Source organism: Patagioenas fasciata, chromosome 4, assembly GCF_037038585.1.
Source record: "Patagioenas fasciata isolate bPatFas1 chromosome 4, bPatFas1.hap1, whole genome shotgun sequence".
Lineage (NCBI taxonomy): Eukaryota > Metazoa > Chordata > Aves > Columbiformes > Columbidae > Patagioenas > Patagioenas fasciata.
In genome coordinates, this window is record NC_092523.1 from 803,844 (window position 1) to 822,031 (window position 18,188).

At 64.0% G+C, this 18,188-nt stretch overlaps 1 protein-coding gene across 14 annotated transcripts in view; it reads left to right on the forward strand.

Annotated features, from left to right (window-relative positions):
- DCTN1 (dynactin subunit 1) overlaps positions 1-18,188 on the forward strand; it is a 66,541-nt gene that overhangs the window by 30,224 nt on the left and 18,129 nt on the right. For 4 of the 14 annotated variants that reach the window (XM_071808387.1, XM_071808389.1, XM_071808397.1 and 1 more), the window contains exons 6-12: positions 2,656-2,673; positions 7,700-7,720; positions 10,607-10,795; positions 12,892-12,927; positions 14,439-14,636; positions 16,906-17,110; positions 17,861-17,939. In XM_071808387.1, the coding sequence (XP_071664488.1) occupies positions 2,656-2,673; positions 7,700-7,720; positions 10,607-10,795; positions 12,892-12,927; positions 14,439-14,636; positions 16,906-17,110; positions 17,861-17,939 (746 nt within the window). Of the gene's footprint in view, positions 1-2,491; positions 2,674-7,699; positions 7,721-10,606; positions 10,796-12,891; positions 12,928-14,438; positions 14,637-16,905; positions 17,111-17,860; positions 17,940-18,188 lie in introns of those variants that run through there. The other 10 variants (XM_071808390.1, XM_071808392.1, XM_071808391.1 and 7 more) reach the window with 7 other exon arrangements.

An 18,188-nucleotide genomic window follows, 5' to 3' on the forward strand; every position in this document is an offset into this window, starting at 1 on the left:
TCGCTTCCACAGCAAAACCACCGTGGGAGTTTTTGGTGCATCAGACACTGAAAGCCCGCTCGGCGGTGTCGGGTGAGCCGCGTGGGGCAGAAATCCCACGTGAATACCGGGTTCTGGCTCCCTGTGTGGCCCTGGAGTCTCCTATGAACTGCTCCTGGGGTTGAGCTTTGGCTGGAGGGAAGGTGCAGAAAAATGAACAGTGTGTGTGTGCAGTGTGTGTGCAGTGTGTGCAGTGTGTGTGCAGTGTGTGTGCGCAATGTGTGTGCAGTGTGTGTGCGCAATGTGTGTGCAGTGTGTGTGCGCAATGTGTGTGCAGTGTGTGTACAGTGTGTGCAGTGTGTGTGCAGTGTGTGTGCGCAATGTGTGTGCAGTGTGTGCGGTGTGTGTGCGGTGTGTGTGTGTGCAGTGTGTGCGTGCAGTGTGCGTGCAGTGTGCGTGCAGTGTGCGCAGTGTGTGTGCGCAATGTGTGTGCAGTGTGTGCGGTGTGTGTGCGTGCAGTGTGTGCGTGCAGTGTGTGCGTACAGTGTGCGTGCAGTGTGCGCAGTGTGTGTGCGCAATGTGTGTGCAGTGTGTGCGTGCAGTGTGCGTGCAGTGTGCGCAGTGTGTGTGCGCAGTGTGTGTGTGCAATGTGTGTGCAGTGTGTGCAGTGTGTGTGTGCAGTGTGCAGTGTGTGCAGCGTGTGTGTGTACAGCATGTGCAGCGTGTGTGCAGCATGTGCAGTGTGTGTGTGCAGCATGTGCAGTGTGTGTGCAGCGTGTGTGGTGTGTGCAGCGTGCATGTGCGCAATGTGTGTGCAGTGTGTGTGTGCAGTGTGTGTGTGTGCGCAGTGTGCGCACTGTGTGTGCAGTGTGTGTGTGTGCAGTGTGTGTGTGTGCACAGTGTGTGCACTGTGTGTGCAGTGTGTGTGTGCAGTGTGTGTGTGTGCAGTGTGTGTGTGCAGTGTGTGTGTGTGCACTGTGTGTGTAGTGTGTGTGTGCAGTGTGTGTGTGTGCAGTGTGTGTGCAGTGTGCGCAGGGTGTGAGAGGAGAGACCCCAGCCCAGGTTCCCAGAGAGGTGGTGGATGAACCATCCCTGAGACATCCCAGGCCAGGCTGGTCGGGCTCTGAGCAACCCGAGCTGGTGAAGATGTCCCTGTCATGGCAGGGGACTGGGGGCTGGGGAGGTCCCTCCAACCCAAAGCTCTGTGGTTCTGTGATTCTGTGGCTATGTAAGGACCATTGGTGCTGCGGTGAGCCCGGGTTGGTCCGAGCTCCTCTCCCTCCTGGTGCCTTAGCCTGGAAATGCCGGAAAATGGTGGAACTGTGCTGGGAGCTGTCAGTGTGGAAAGGAAGGTCCGTGTTCGCACGTATGCTGCGGTGTGCAGAGTTACAGGGGCGTGTGTCCAAGGGTCGGTACCCAGCAGGCCGGGATCCCCGGGGTGTGGTGGCACCAGGGCTCACCAGCAGTTCACAGATCTCAGAGCGTCACCGGCTGCTGTGGCACTCGCAGCCCTGCCAGGGGGCTGGGGGTGCTGCCATGGGGCTGGGGGTGCTGCTGGGGGTGCTGCTGTGGATGCTGCTGGGGGCTGTGGATGCTACTGCGGGGCTGTGGGTGCTGCTGGGGGGCTGTGGGGGCTGTGGGTGCTGCTGGGGGTGCTGCTGTGGGGCTGTGGGTGCTGCTGGGGGGCTGTGGGTGCTACTGGGGGTGCTGCTGTGGGTGCTGCTGGGGGTGGTGCTGGGGGTGCAGACAGGAGTTGGGCTGAGCCGGGCGCTGCCGGGGCTGGCTTAGGACAGGGTTTGCTTTTAGGGCAGGAGCTGTTTTCGGGCAGGTTTTCCTGTGGCAGGGGCTGGTTCAGGGCAGGGTTATTTTGTAGGGCAGGGGCTGGTTCAGGGCAGGGTTATTTTGTAGGGCAGGGTTTTAGGACGGGGGCTGTTTTGGGCAGGGTTCTCCCAGGTGTGGGGGTTTCGTGGCATCGTTGGCCGTGCAGGGAGCGCCGAGCTCCGTGGAAACAACCCCTGTCGGCAGCAGGCGCGGGGCTGGGCTGGGCAGCGCTGCAAGATGGACGCTGCTCTGCACAGACGTCTGTCCGTCTGTGCGCTCAGCGCCGTGCGTCTGTCCAGGGTTTGCTGGCAGGTCCCGGCTGCCCTTGGCTGGTGTGGCCGTGGGGTGGGCTGGGCTGTGCAGGGCAGCTCCGTGGGGCTCTGTGTGCTTGGGGGGTGCTGAGGGGGGACAGAGGGACGGGGGACGGACCCGGCTGGACCCATGGGTGCGGCGGCTGAGCGGGGTGTTGCTGAGCGGGGTGTTGCTGAGCTACTGTGGCCCCCTGCCCTGAGCATCACATCCCGTCCCATTGCATCCGATCCCATCACATCACATCCCATTGCATCCCGGCGCATCCCGGCGCATCCCGCGGCACGGCGGGAGGAGAGCCGGCGGCGGTGATGTCATGAGCCGCCGGGGCGGTGGTTGGCGGCAGCGGCGCAGGAGGACGAGCGGCCCCGGCGCAGCCCCGGAGCCGCCGCAGCGGCCGGCGCTGGCAGAGGCGGCCGCCGGGCTGGGGCGGATGGCGAGCGGGTAGCGCGGAGCCGCGGCCATTTGCAGGTGCCGCAGCGAGCGCCGGTGCTAACGTCTGCTCCTCTTCCCTCCTCGCTCGTCCTCCCCGCAATGATGAGGCAGGCCCCGGCCACACGCAAGGTACGGCTGCCGGATCACACCCTCCCCTGCCGCTGCGGGCGCTGCTCCCCCTGCCTGCCTTCCCCTTTTCCCCTCTGTTCGTATGCTAATGCCGCTGAGCCGATCTCTGGGCTGGGGTGCGGGCGGGGGGCTGGATGAGCAAGCACCTTCATTCCGGGTCTCGCCTTTCCCTTCAAGTTCCCCTGAAGCGGTTTCTCCATCGCATCCCTGTGCCTGTGTTGCATGAGCATCCTGCGGCCGGGCCGGGCCGGGACCCGCATGCTGGCGGTGACGCCTCCCCTGCCGCGCCACCGGCTCCGCCGCCGGCGCTCCCGTCCCCCTGCTCCGCATTCCCCGGCAGCTGCCGTTCTGCAGCCTTCAGCACGGGCTCCGCTTTGTGCTCCGTGGTGTCCCGGGTGGTTATTTTTGGCACAACCAGGATGTCACCGTTCGGCTTAAGGAGGAATCCGGAGAATTTTGTACGATCTCGAAGAGGTGAAAATAAAAACAAGCGAAGGCACAAACTTCAGCAGCTGTGCTGTGTCAGCGAGGAGCCTTTGCCATTTCGTTACCGTTACAGGAAATGCTTTGATTTGTGTGTGTGGCTCCTGAGCTCACCGAACAGTGAAAGCCTCGTTAGGCGGTGGTTACCGCGAGCTCCGGTTTACCCCGCGTCCTGGTGCGGGGTGAGGAGGGTTGAGGGCCAGCCCGCCCTGCCGGCAGCGTCGCAGGTCCCAGCGCCGCGGTTCACCCGCATCTCCTCGGTTCGTGTTCCTCTGTGAGAAAGGGCTTGTGCGACGTGTCGGCGGCTGTTCAAAGTGCAGAGTGTCCTGTGGCGCATCCCCAGCAGTGACACAGGCACCGCCAGCCCGGCAGAACGCGCGAGGAGCTGGTGCCGCGGCCGCGGGCGGCTGGCGCGGAGCCACAGGCCGTGTGTGCAGGAGGCTGGGCGCCCCGGGACCGACGGGCAATCTGCGGCAGCACTTGCGCCACAATGAGTTTTGCTTTTCTGCGCCGGGAAGCCCAGACTTGGTCCGGGTGAAGCGATGGGCAGCGCAGCGCGAGTGCCGCCTGGCGACACCACCACCAGCGTCCTCCTCTGTCCTCGCGACAGCGACGTTCGGTGCTCCCGGCCGGTCCGGTCGAGACTGCACCGGGAGCGGAACCAAGCCAGAAGGGCCCGGCATCCCCAGCCGGCTGCACCGCCGGCAGCGGGGACGGCAGTGGTGCCGCATTTCTGCTCCAGAACCAAAGCTTGTGCTGAGCGTGGCCGTCCAGAGCCCCACGCGCTGCTGCCTGCGGGACCCACCGAGGGAACAAAGGTTGTGTAATGTCATTAAATATTGATGGAGCAACGTCACGCAGCAGAGTTCAGCACGGGCAGATGAAACATGAGCGTCCCCAGGCGGGTGGTCAGAGATCCGGGGGGACAGAGGTTGGGGGTTGAGCTGCTGTGGGGGCTGCAGCCCGGCTGAGGTTGGGGCGTCTGCTCCGGGCAGAGCTGCTGGTGCTGCCGGGACCGCCTGGAGCTGTGGCGAGGGGACCGGGACAGCTGCATGGGTACAGCCCTGGGAACTTTGTCATTGGGTCCTGGAGATCTGTCGTGGGGTCCTGGAGAGCTGTCGTGGGGTTCTGGAGATCTGTCGTGGGGTTCTGGAGATCTGTCATGGAGTCCCAGAGAGCTGTCATGAGGTTCTGGAGATCTGTCGTGGAGTCCTGGAAAGCAGTCATAGAGTTCTGGAGATCTGTCATGGACTCCCAGAGAGCTGTCATGAGGTTCTGGAGATCTCCCAGCGGGCTGGACCCCGCACCCAGGGCTGGAAGGGCAGCAGCTGCTGTCGCAGGTTCCCGAGTGCTCCACCGGCGGCTGCGCTGCTGTGACCCCGCGTGGAGAGGGGACGGCAGGGCCCTGTCTCCACCTGGCGCCAGCAGCACCTCGGTGTCCCTGCACGAGGAGCCGCTCGGGGATCTCGCAGCCGGCGCTTCAGCTTGTCCTGGGCTTTACACGGAGAGGGACCCGAAGGGCCTTGCGCAGGACACCGGAGGAGCCGCCAGCCAGAGCAGCCCCTGCCGTTCCCCAGCAGCTGTCACACAGGGTCACCGGGGGCCTTGTCCCGCAGCTGAAGGGTTTGGTGATGTTTGGTTGGGAAGATGCTCCGTGTCTCCCCACCACGCCCAGCCAGGGAGGGCTCCATGGCAGCTGCTTGAGCATTTCCAGCGCAGACATGGAACCGTTTCCAGCACAGACATGGAACCATTTCCCAGTGCGGACATGGAGCTCTTTCCAGCACAGACATGGAGCCATTTCCCAGCGCAGACAAGGGGCCATTTCCCAGCACAGACATGGAGCCGTTTCCCAGCGCAGACATGGAGCCGTTTCCAGCACAGACATGGAGCCATTTCCCAGCACAGACATGGAGCCGTTTCCCAGCACAGACATGGAACCGTTTCCAGCACAGACATGGAGCCATTTCCCAGCACAGACATGGAGCCGTTTCCCAGCGCAGACATGGAGCCGTTTCCAGCACAGACATGGAGCCATTTCCCAGCACAGACATGGAGCCGTTTCCCAGCGCAGACATGGAGCCATTTCCCAGCACAGACATGGAGCCGTTTCCAGCACAGACATGGAGCCATTTCCCAGCACAGACATGGAGCCATTTCCCAGCGCAGACATGGAACCGTTTCCAGCACAGACATGGAGCCATTTCCCAGCACAGACATGGAGCCGTTTCCAGCACAGACATGGAGCCATTTCCCAGCACAGACATGGAGCCGTTTCCAGCGCGGACATGGAACCGTTCCTAGCGCGGACATGGAGCCATTACCAGTGCTGACACAGAGCCGTTTCCAGCACAGACATGGAGCTGTTTCCAGCACAGACATGGAGCCGTTCCGAGCGCAGACACTGAGCCGTTCCAAGCAGAGACACGGAGCCATTTCCAGTGCAGACATGGAACCATTTCCATGGAGCCGTTTCCAGCGCAGAGACCTTGGCGGGTGTGAAACCCCCACGGCCGCTCGTGCCCCGGGGAGGGGTTCCAGAGGTTCCTCCAGCTCTGTGCGGCTCAGTGCGGTCTCTGTTCCGTGGCAGTGTGAGAGGCGCTGGGCGGCTCCCGCACCAGCCCCGTGTCCCCTGGGCGCTTCAGCCGTTCCCGTTACGTTTTCCTGGCAGACCTGGCCGGGCAGGAATTGCTCTGGAAGCCGAGAATGTCCCCTCGGGGCTGGAACGGGCCTCCTGTTGAGCGCGCCCTTTTAGACGAGGCCGGACGTGAGCAAAATAGGGGCGAGCCCAAGTAACACAGTCGGTGCTGAGCTCTTTAGAAGCTGTCCAGCTGTAATATACCTGTGCTTTTGGTTGGTGGTTTGTTTGGAGTAGCTGCAAGGTCTCTCCGGTGCTTTGCCAAGGATGGTTGCATCTGAACATCAGCTGCAGTGGTGCTGGCAGCGATGCTGTGGTGACAGTGGTGCTGTGACAGCGGTGCTGTGACAGCGGTGCTGTGACAACAGTGCTGAGCTGATCGCGGTGGGTATGGTGGTGACAGCGAAGCTGTGGTGGTGGCAGCGATGCTGTGGCAGTGGTGCTGAGCCCATCCCAGTGGGTGTGGTGGTGGCACTGATGCTGTGGTGGTGGCAGCGATGCTGTGGTGGTGGCACTGATGCTGTGGCAATGGTGCTGAGCCCATCCGGGTGGGTGTGGTGGTGGCAGCGATGCTGTGGCAGTGGTGCTGAGCCCATCCGGGTGGGTGTGGTGGTGGCAGCGATGCTGTGGCAGTGGTGCTGAGCCCATCCGGGTGGGTGTGGTGGTGGCGGCAGCGATGCTGTGGCAGTGGTGCTGAGCCCATCCCGATGGGTGTGGTGGTGGCAGCAATGCTGTGGCAGTGGTGCTGAGCCCATCCGGGTGGGTGTGGTGGTGGCAGCGATGCTGTGGCAGTGGTGCTGAGCCCATCCCGATGGGTGTGGTGGTGGCAGCGATGCTGTGGCAGTGGTGCTGAGCCCATCCCGATGGGTGTGGTGGTGGCAGCGATGCTGTGGCAGTGGTGCTGAGCCCATCCGGGTGGGTGTGGTGGTGGCAGCGATGCTGTGGCAGTGGTGCTGAGCCCATCCGGGTGGGTGTGGTGGTGGCAGCGATGCTGTGGCAGTGGTGCTGAGCCCATCCGGGTGGGTGTGGTGGTGGCAGCGATGCTGTGGCAGTGGTGCTGAGCCCATCCGGGTGGGTGTGGTGGTGGCAGCGATGCTGTGGCAGTGGTGCTGAGCCCATCCGGGTGGGTTTGCCGCAGCCGTGCAGGGCCCAGCGTGCCTGCCCGCTCTGCCTGGCCGGGTCTGGCTCGTGCTGCGCCCTCGGGGGTGTCAGATGGTGGCGTCCATGGATCTGCCCTGCTCCCGGGCACTTGAGCTGTGGCTCAGGTAACAACAGAACCCGAAGCAGAAGGTGAGAAGCTCTGGAAGCTGCTGCCCTGTCCCCAGGCCGCAGAGCAGACGTCCCCGCAGCTCCCAGCCCCTCCGGCTACCAGCGCCGCCCTGAGCGCTGTTGCCCGGCCGTGGGCGCGCTGCCTGTTGGTGGTGTGGGTGCTGAGCACCCGGCCTCCCCAGCTCGCCGGGTGGTTCTGCAGTGCGGGCGGCGCCGCGTTCCCCTCGACCTCCGTGCATGGATCCCTATCCAGAAATGAGAACTTGGAAGTGCTCGAGAAGAAGCTCCTCGTCGTCCCTGCCAGTCTGGTGACTAAAGAGCAATAGAACCCGGGGGCTCCGGCGTCTCTGTGCGGAGCTGCTTTGGTGATGCTCTGCTCCCTGAAAAATGGGCGAGGGGAGGGGGAAACAAGTAAAACCAACCCCCCCTCCACTTGAGGCTCCTGGAGTGCTGTGCTGGGCTGAGCTGCTCCGCGCCGCGCGGCCCCGGTGCGCGGTTAACCAGCTCCGGACGCGCACTAATTGCCCTGCTGTCTTTTGTCTCCTCTCCCCTCTCTGCCGCTCCGCCGCTGCCGGTCTGTCCCTCTGCCGGTCTGTCCCTCTGCTCCTCTGTCCTGTGCATCTCTCCTCTCTGCAGACCAGCGCCCGGCGGCCCAAGGTGAGCAGCGGCGGTCGGGGCCGCGCGGTGACTGCGCCGGGTGCTTGGCCAACCTGTCCTCATCCATCCGTCCGTCCGGAGCCCGGGGGAGCTCCCGGGGGTGCTGTGCCCTCCGGGACACCGGGGACAGCCTGCGTGGGTACAGCGTCCCGCGGGGCCAGGGCTGGTGGCACCCAGCGGAGCGTGCCCGCGGTGTCCCCTGCCCCAGCGCCCCGGGCGCTCCTCGTCGCCTCACCCTGCCGGCCGTCCCTGCCGCCTGGGGGTGCTCCCAGGGGATGCTGGGGTGTCTGCTGGTCAGCCAGCCCCGCACTGGTCCCAGCACCACCCGCTCCCAGTTTGGGGTCTGGCCCAGTTGCAGACACAGGAGATGAATCCAGACCGTCTGCAACAGCCAGGTTTTGGGGTGTTTTCTCCTCGCTGAGGGGCACACCGCAGGAGGGCTTGGTTTCCACCGGCGTGTGCAAGGGCAGCGATGGGTTCATTGGGCCCCAGCAGCTGGGTGTCCGGCGTCCCCGTGGGCAGACCTTGTGTGACCAGCACCCCGGCAGCCGGGGCCGTGCGAGCGGGCACGAGGGGAGCCCCCCGCTCCCTGCGCAGCTTCACGTCCCTCTGCAGCCTCCCCAGAGGCTCCGGGCACGGCGAGGGCGCTGCTGGGTTTGCTCCAGAGACGCGGGTGGGTTTGGGGACGAGCAGCGGTGTCTGTCGGAGCTGTGCTCCCTGCAGTCCGGTTCCTCCGAGCTCCCCTGGTTTGCCCTGCACTCCAGGGAACTCCTGCTGCTCTCTCATATTCTCCTTTTGTTCCCCATAAATTCAGCGCTTGGTCCCCAGCTCCTGTAGCTGCAGACAGAGGTGCCGCCTCGGGCGCCTGCCCCGCTGTGTCCCCAACAAGGTGCTGGTGACAGGGGTGGCACAGCAGCACCCGGCTCGGCCTCCTGCAGGTGCTGAGCCCCAGATGTGCGCTGTGGTGTTTCCAGGTGTGGAGGGTGGATGGGGCGAAACCTCCCCTGCTCCTATCACAGGGGCTTTGGAGTTGAGCTTGGATCTGGGGAGCAATTTCCTCCCCAAAGGGCTGTGGGGCATTGGAACAGGCTGCCCAGGGCAGTGCTGGAGTCACCATCCCTGGAGGGTTGGACAGACGGACAGGAGGTTCTCAGGACACAGGGAGGGACAGGGTGGGTTATGGGTGGACTCCATGATCCTGAGGGGCTTTTCCAACCAAACGAATCTGTGCTCTGTGATCCTCTGGAGCTGGAGCCCCAAAACCTGTGCAGACGGCCCTGAGGACCCTCGTTGTCCCTGCCCCTCTGTTCCGGAGCTGGGCAGGGTCAGGAGCCGCGTTTGCTTCCCCCGAGTCACCTTTCCCTGCGCCAGCTGGCTCTCTGGGCTTTGGCCGGGCTGGGCTCCCCGGAGCAGCAGATCCCAGCGCCCCCGCTCCCGGCAGGCGTGGGTCTGGGCCCTGTGCTGCGTCCCGCCAGGGCTGGCTGCCCCTGGTGTCCCCACCGTCACCCCGCGCTGTGTCACTGGTGTCCCCATCATCACCGTGCTCTGTGTCACTGGTGTCCCCACCATCACCGTACTCTGTGTCACTGGTGTCCCTGTGCTCTGTGTCACTGGTGTCCCCACCATCACCGTGCTCTGTGTCACTGGTGTCCCTGTGCTCTGTGTCACTGCTGTCCCTACTGTCACCATGCTCTGTGTCACTTGTGTCCCGTCTGTCCCTGTGCTCTGTGTCCCTGCTGTCCCTGTGCTCTGTGTCACTGGGGTCCCCACCATCACCCTGCTCTGTGTCACTGGTGTCCCCACCATCACCGTACTCTGTGTCACTGGTGTCCCTGTGCTCTGTGTCACTGCTGTCCCTACTGTCACCGTGCTCTGTGTCACTTGTGTCCCGTCTGTCCCCGTGCTCTGTGTCCCTGCTGTTCCTGCTGTCCCTGTGCTTTGTGTCACTGCTGTCCCTACCGTCACCGTGCTCTGTGTCACTTGTGTCCCGTCTGTCCCCGTGCTCTGTGTCCCTGCTGTTCCTGCTGTCCCTGTGCTTTGTGTCACTGCTGTCCCTACCATCACCGTGCTCTGTGTCCCTGGTGGCCCCGCTATCTCCATGCTCTGTGTCACTGGTGTTCCCACCATCACCGTGCTCTGTGTCACTGGTGTCACTCGTGTCCCTGCTGTCCCCGTGCTCTGTGTCACTGGTGTCCCTGCTGTCACTGGTGTCCCCGCTGTCCCCGTGCTCTGTGTCCCTGGTGTCACTCGTGTCCCTGCTGTCCCCGTGCTCTGTGTCCCTGCTGTCCCTGGTGTCCCCACTGTCCCCATGCTCTGTGTCACTGGTGTCCCTGGTGTCCCTGGTGTCCCCACTGTCCCCATGCTCTCTGTCACTGGTGTCCCTGCTGTCCCTGGTGTCACTGGTGTCCCCGCTGTCCCCATGCTCTGTGTCCCTGGTGTCACTCGTGTCCCTGCTGTCCCCGTGCTCTGTGTCACTGGTGTCCCTGCTGTCCCTGGTGTCCCCACTGTCCCCATGCTCTGTGTCACTGGTGTCCCTGCTGTCCCTGGTGTCCCCGCTGTCCCCGTGCTCTGTGTCACTGGTGTCCCTGCTGTCCCTGGTGTCCCCGCTGTCCCCATGCTCTGTGTCCACACAAGGCTGTGCCCGGCCCGTCCCTCCCGGGCTCCTGCGGTCAGTCCCCGCTCCCCTCGGTCACCACGGGTCAGCCCAGAGCACCTGGGAAATGTCCCTGTGGGTTCCGTGTGTGCTGGGAACGCGGGTCTGGGGGCGGGAGGAACAGCCGGTGACAGGAGGCGCGGTGGCAAAGCGCGGGAGGGGGGCGGCCGGGGAAGCACCGTCTCCGGTCACACGTGCCGCGCTGACCCTCTCCTGCCTGTGTTGTTTTGCAGCCCGCCCGGACCCCCAGCTCGGCAGCGTCCAGCGGCACGGCCGGGCCCTCGGGCTCGGCCTCGGCCTCGGGTGGGGAGATGAGCAGCAGCGAGCCCAGCACGCCGGCCCAGACCCCGCTGGTGGCCCCGGTCATCCCGACGCCTGCCCTGGCCTCGCCTGTGGCACCGCCGGTGCCCTCGCCCACAAAGGTGAGCCGTGGCGCAGCTGAGCTGCCGGCCCTGTGCGGCGGGGCTGCCCAAGGCAGAGGGAACCTGTGCCGGGACTGGGAGGAGGAGGAGAGGGGAGGAAGAGGGAGAACAGGCTCTCAGGCTGGTGCTGCTCGCTGCACGGGGCTGTGTCACCGGCCGTCAGGTCGTGCCAGGTTTTGGCACCACGGGCTGCGGGACCTGGGGGTTCAGCTGGAGAACAGGAGCTGGGGGGAGACCTTCTGATCTCTGAACTGCCTGAAAGGAGCTTGGAGCCAGGGGGGTCGGGCTCTGCTCCCCAGGAACAAGCGCCAGGAGCAGAGGAAACGGCCTCAAGTTGCGCCAGGGGAGGCTGAGGTTGGATTTAGGAACAATTTCCTCCCCAAAGGGCTGTGGGGCATTGGAACAGGCTGCCCAGGGCAGTGCTGGAGTCACCGTCCCTGGAGGGCTGGACAGATGGACAGGAGGTTCTCAGGACACGGGGCAGGACAGGGTGGGTTATGTCGTTGGGCTTGATGAGCTTGCGGGGCTTTTCCAACCAACATGGTTCTGTGGCTCTGTGAGGTGCCTGGGGACAGAGGGGACCGTGTGTGGCTCTGTGGGGACTTGGCCGGGGACACTGCAGGGACCGACACAGCAAAGCTGGGGAGGTGCTTCCCCAGCACAGCTGCTGTAGCTCAGCTCCGTTCTGGTGCATGGGTCCCTTCCCGGGTCCCGGGGGACGGGGCAGCTCAGGGCAGCTGGGGCTGGAGGCTCCAGGTCAGAGCCTGACCCTGTGAGTCCAGGGCAGACCTGACCAGCTCCCCTGCTCCAGCGCTGGGTGTGCTGGGATGGACGAGCGGCAGTGGAGGTGCCTGGGGAGCGCTCTGGCGTCCCCTTAGCTCCAATATTTCCCAAACTTGAGTGTTTCTAATAATTATATCAGTGTAGTTATTCCACTTTTGATCTTCGAAATAGTTTGTAATTACTTCCAGCCTGCATCGTGTTAATGAGTTAAAATTAGAGCTTGTTGAAGATTTGGGGCACAGGGCAGGGACTGAAGAGTCTGCGAGGCCGGGAGCTGGTGGGGCACAGGGGACCCCTCGCTGCCAGGGGCTCTGGGGATGGTTCTGCAGTGGTGCCAGAGCCCTGCTCGTGACAGAACGGTGCTGTCCGTCTGTCCCGACAGACACAGGAATCCATGGCTTTCCTGTGCCAATCGACACTGTGCAGGACTTTGAAATCTCTAATGCCACCTGAGTTGTGATTCAGCTTTGGACACAGGCTCCAGCTCTGGCTCCTGTCCGACCCGGGTCTGTCCCTGCCCGACCTGGGTCTGTCCCTGTTCCAGTCTGACCTGGGTCTGTCCCTGTCCCTGTCCCTGTCCCTGTCCCTGCCCTTGCCGGTGCCCCATGCTGTTGTCAGCGTTTCCGTGGCCCCAGGAGCTGCTCTGGCCACAGCAGCACCCACAGACCCAGGAGAGTTTCCTGGGGGCCCTGGGGGCGCAGGGAGGAGCGCAGGGCACTCAGGGTCCCTCGAGGGCTGTGGGCAGAGGAGGCGCCTGCAGGTCCGGGAGCTCGGGCTCCCTATGCTGCACCACGCTCTGTGCTGAATGAAGCAGCTGGGACCTTGGGAGGTTCTCTGAAGGGACACGGGGTTTTCCCAAAGGCACCTGGTGATGGGGCGGGGAGGGGGACAGGGACACCCTCTCTCCCCCATTCCCGCTCTGTACCACACGCCGGGTGTGCCGGGGACTGGGGTGACTGATCCCATGGTCCCCGAGGCTGGGGAGCAGCCGCCCTGCTGCGGTGTCCTGTGCAGACTGCGCTGAGCGAGCCGTCCTTCTCCCTTCTCCACGGGCTGGGAGGCTTTTCCTTGTCCTGAAGTAGAGGAGATAGGATTGGTTTATTATTATTATTATTATTATTATTATTTCTCATAAAGTAATCTTCCAGTTGAGCTGGGGCGGTGGAAAGGCAAGTGCTTCAAATTAAAATCCGACTGCCCAGAAGGTTCTGGCTTAGGACTCGGTGTGAGTGGAGCCACCGGCCTGATGTGAGCTGAGGGCTCAGTGCGGCGTGGGCCAGGCCGGTGGCACTGAACCTGTTCTCTGTCCGCAGCCCAGCCCGGCCGCGCAGCGTCCCCAGGACGGCCAGGTGACCGTGCCGAGGCCCCGGTGTGATGGCCGTGCATGTCACCTCTAACGGAGCTGCGGGCTCTGCTGTGACCTAACCCGTGTGACGTGTGGCTGTGCTGCTGTGCGGTGACGCTGTGGCCGCGCTCCGGGGACAGCACAGGAATGGGAACGCGGTGCCACTGCTGGGGGCACTGGCTGTGCCGCGGCCCTGGGAGCAGACCAGCGTGTGCCATGGACCGCGGCAGCCGCGGGCGGTGACCCCAGGGCTGCGGTTGCCTCTGCTTGGGAATCTCAACCCTCCGTCCCTTCCCCATGCACCGGCTTTCGTCTCAGCCCCGCTGGCTTTGGGCTGAAACCCTCACACCGAGAAACCCTTGAGGTGCTGGAACGAGTGAGAGAAGGGAACGGAGCTGGTGAGGGGCTGGAGCACAAGTGTGATGGGAGCGGCTGAGGGACCTGGGGGTTCAGCTGGAGAACAGGAGCTGAGGGGAGACCTTCTGATCTCTGAACTGCCTGAAAGGAGCTTGGAGCCAGGGGGGTCGGGCTCTGCTCCCCAGGAACAAGCGCCAGGAGCAGAGGAAACGGCCTCAAGTTGCGCCAGGGGAGGTTGAGGTTGGATCTGGGAACAATTCCTCCCCAAAGGGCTGTGGGGCATTGGAACAGGCTGCCCAGGGCAGTGCTGGAGTCACCATCCCTGGAGGGCTGGACAGACGGACAGGAGGTTCTCAGGACATGGGGCAGGGACAGGGTGACCTCAAGGGGCTTTTCCACCCGAACCGGTCCCAGCTGCACTGCGGGGTGCTGGCAGCTCCTGGGCCGCTCTGCTGCTCCGGGATCCTCCTGGCCGGGTCTGCGCACACAGAGCTGGTTCCAGGACGAGCCCCGCGGCTCTGGAGCAGACGGGTGAGCTCGGGGGCTGCCCAGCCCCGAACAGCCGCCCGGCTGCGGTACCGGCTGGGAAAGCCTCAGACAAGGTCCCGGACGCCTGCGTGAGCTGGTCTGGGTGCACAGTCACCCTGTGTGCGTCCCCGTGCTGCTGCATCGCCCCACGTGTGTGCCCCGTGCTGCTGGATCCCACGCTAACCACTAAACCCACTGACCTCCTGCACGGTGTGTGTTAGAACCTCTCTCTAAGATCCGTTTCTGACCACCGGAATGTGTTTCTCGCACGTCGCTGCTCTGCTCTGAGCACCCGCGGGTTACTGAAGGGGGAGCTTGGACCTGCTAGTGCTGGGTTTATGCATTTAGTTTGTTTTTGAAGGATTTAGGCATCCACAGATCCCGGTGAAGTCAAAAGCAACGTGCTCAGGACCTTTTGGCGGCCAAAAGGTTCATGTCAGCGCGTCAAGGAACATCGATAAATAACAGACAGGCTGTGTCGCTGCAAGTGCAGAGTGGTGCTTCTCAAAGTGTCCCAGAGATGGTGCTGGAACAGCAGCCGGGTCGGGCTCCGTGGGCACGGCTCGTGCCCGGAGCTCGCGCCAGAGGCCGTTGCTGCTCCCGTTGGTCATTCTTGGTTTGGTGTTGCAGGAGGAGGAGAACTTGCGCTCCCAAGTCAGGGACCTGGAGGAGAAATTGGAGACTCTGAAGATAAAGCGAAATGAAGACAAAGCGAAGCTCAAAGAGCTGGAGAAGTACAAGATCCAGCTGGAGCAGGTGCAGGAGTGGAAGAGCAAGATGCAGGAGCAGCAGGCCGAGCTGCAGAAGCGGCTGAAGGAGGCCAAGAAGGTGAGAACGGGGGCCGGGGCTGGCAGGGACCAGCACTGCGGGGCCGGTGCGGCGCTGAACGTGCCGTGGGGCACGTGGGGTACCCGCTGCCATTCAGCCGTGGGCTGGCCCGCCTTCTCTTCTAATACGTGCCGGGGCCTAAACCGGCGCCTGACCCGGCGTGCGGCTGTTCTGTGCCACCCGGACATCCGAGCCGTCCATGGGGCGATTCCTCCATCGCTGCAACACTCAGTGTCGGGCAGGGAAAGGCAAGGTGGAGGTAGACGTGATGTCCTTGGACGTTTGGGGACAGCAAGCACGGAGGTTGAGGGCACGTTGCAGGACGGGCGTCCCCGTGTGTCCCTGGTTTAATCCGCCAGCACTGGGGGCTCTGGTCACATTCCAGAGCTGCCAATAAACTGCCCGTCCCACCTCCACAAACTGGAGTGGAACACCTGGAGATCTTGAGCTGGCAAGTTCGAGACGAGGGACAAGCGCCAGGAGCAGAGGGAACAGCCTCTGGTTGCCCAGGGGAGGTTGAGGTTGGATGTGGGAACAATTCCTTCCCCAAAGGGCTGTGGGGCATTGGAACAGGCTGCCCAGGGCAGTGCTGGAGTCACCATCCCTGGAGGGCTGGACAGACGGACAGGAGGTTCTCAGGACGTGGGAACGGACTCTGGGAGCTGGGCTGAGTGAGCTGGACAGGGCTGGGATGGCCCTGGTGCTCGGGAGCCCCGTCCGAGCTGGGGACGCCGTGACGGGCGTGCGGGGGCTGGCCGAGGGTGCCTGGGGCCTCACCGGTGGTGTGGAAACCTGACGGGGAAGGAAAGATGGAGCCCAATCCTTCCCGTGGTGCCCACCCAGAGTGTGGAAAGACGGGCGCAAACTGAAACGCAGGAATTGCTTTTAAACATGAGAAAGCCCTTTTTCGTGTGGAGATGTGTGGTCACCAGCGCAGGGCGCTCAGGGCTGTTGGGTGTCTCCATCCCCAGGGATGTGTGGGGCTCCAGCAGGGCCTGGAGCAGCCGCTCTGTGGTGTCCCAGCCCCCCAGAGCACGGCCACACGAGTCCTGTCCCTCCCGGAATGGGGACATTGGGGGGGCTCCTTTCCTGCGCACCGCGTCCCTTCTTGCACACCCATCCCTGCCCTGTGCACCGCGTCCCTTCCTGTGCACCGCGTCCCTTCTTGCACACCGCGTCACTTCTTGCACACCCATCCCTGCCCTGTGCACCGCGTCCCTTCCTGCGCACCGCGTCCCTTCTTGCACACCCATCCCTGCCCTGTGCACCATGTCCCTGCCCTGTGCACCACGTCCCTTCTTGCACACCCATCCCTGCCCTGTGCACCGCGTCCCTTCCTGCGCACCGCGTCCCTTCTTGCACACCGCATCACTTCTTGCACACCACATCACTTCTTGCACACCCATCCCTGCCCTGTGCACTGTGTCCCTTCCTGTGCACCGCGTCCCTTCTTGCACACCGCATCACTTCTTGCACACCGCATCACTTCTTGCACACCCATCCCTGCCCTGTGCACTGCGTCCCTTCCTGCGCACCGCGTCCCTTCTTGCACACCCATCCCTGCCCCGGGCGCCATGTCGCTCCTGGCCCCTCCGGCCTGGGTTCCTCTCTGCATTGGCTTCCCAGGGAGTCCCAATCCCGACTTTCTAACACAGACTTTAATTAGTTAAACCTCATCTCCTTAACTGGCCCACTCCGAGCTCCTGCCGCGCTGGGCTGTGGGTACAGGCAGCGAGCTCCGCAGGGCTTTGCAGCTCATTAACCGTGGTGTGGCTCGTTAAGGAGAACGTTTCTCATTTCTCCCATGGCCACTCGGCTCCCGCTGAGCCCCTGGGTGTCCCTGCAGGTGGCATCTTCCCTTGTCCCTCCCCAGGGCCGGGACCGGCTCTTGTCCCCGCGCCTGCTGCTCCTGGGACCCGGCCGTGCTGGTGATCAGCCTCTGCCTCTCTGCCCTGGCTTTCCCGGGAGGGTTCTTGCTCTGTTCCCCCAGTGGTTGGTTTGATTGTCTGCTCCAGGACAAGCCTCAGGATTTTGTGTCTTCACATCCGTGTCCTGGCCTGCAGGCGGTTTCCTGCTGGGCTGTGCCGTGAGGAGGGCGATGGGCACATGGCGCTGGCTGGCGGGCTGGCCCCTCTCAGCCCCACGGGCGGCAGTTAATGGGTCACTGTCCCTCGGGAGGACAGACCAGGCCGGGCTGGTGTTGGTGAGCGGGCTCTGTCCGCTGCCGGCCCCGCGCTCCCCGGGGAGTCTCACCCCGTGTGCCCCGCAGGAGGCCAAGGATGCCCTGGAAGCCAAGGAGCGCTACATGGAGGAGATGGCAGACACGGCCGATGCCATCGAGATGGCCACGCTGGACAAGGAGATGGCCGAGGAGCGAGCCGAGTCCCTGCAGCAGGAGGTGGACTCCCTGAAGGAGAAGGTGGAATATCTCACCATGGACCTGGAGATCCTGAAGCACGAGATCGAGGAGAAAGGTGGGAAGGGGGCGGCTGGGGGTCCCGGCAGCCCTGGCGGGAGGGAGCGGTGCGGGCTGTGGGCAGCGCTGGCTCTCGCTGTGCCGGGGCTGAGGCTGCGCCTCTGCCATTTCCAGCAGCCGCGGGAGTTTCTGCCGTGTCCCCAGCCCCGCTGGGTGGCACCGGTGCCACTGTCATAGCCGGGCAGTCCGCAGCAGCTCGGCTTCATCTTTTGGGTCCTGGCCCCGCTGGGAGGGCAGAGATGGAGCCGTGTGCTTCTGACCCTGGGGACAGGTGTCCCTGTCCTGGGCTTGGGAAAGCCCAGCCTTCTTTTTAAGGCTTGTCATTGTCCCTGGGGATGGGGGATCCCACCCCAGAAGGTGTGTGGTGGGACACACTTTATGTGGCAGGTAACACAGCAGCTTTTGTTACTGATCCCACCTCCCAGCTTTGCCCTGAGCAGCCTCAGTTTGTGTCACTGAGCGGGAGGGTCAGGAGCTGGGAGCTCGTGGTCTCGCTGGCCGCTCGGCTGCTCCGCGGGTGGCTGTGGGGGTTCCTCGTCTGCACAGCCGGCTCCGGCGCCGCTGGGGAGTCTCTCAGCCCGCAAACGCCGGTGTTGAGCACAAGGCTTTGGTTTTGCTTGGCTGCAGAGGGACCGGCGCGTTCCCCTCGGCTGTCCTGCATGTCTGCCCCGTCCCGGCGCTGCGGGAATGGGCTCCGGCAGCAGCTGCTGCGGCTGCGCCGGCGGAACAACGTGTCCTCTCCCCGCAGGCTCGGACGGGGCCGCCTCCAGTTACCAGGTGAAGCAGCTGGAGGAGCAGAACGCGAGGCTCAAGGAGGCTCTGGTGAGGTAGGAGAGCACTTGTGCTGCCCGGGCTGGGTGCTCCCTGGGTGGGTGCTCCCCAGAGATGGGTGCTCCCCAGAGCTGAGTGCTCCCCGGGCTGGGTGCTCCCTGGGTGGGTGCTCCCCAGAGATGGGTGCTCCCCAGACTGGGTGCTCCCTGGGCTGGGTGCTCCCCAGAGCTGGGTGCTCCCCGGGCTGGGTGTTCCCTGGGCTGGGTGCTCCCCAGACTGGGTGCTCCCCGGGCTGGGTGTTCCCT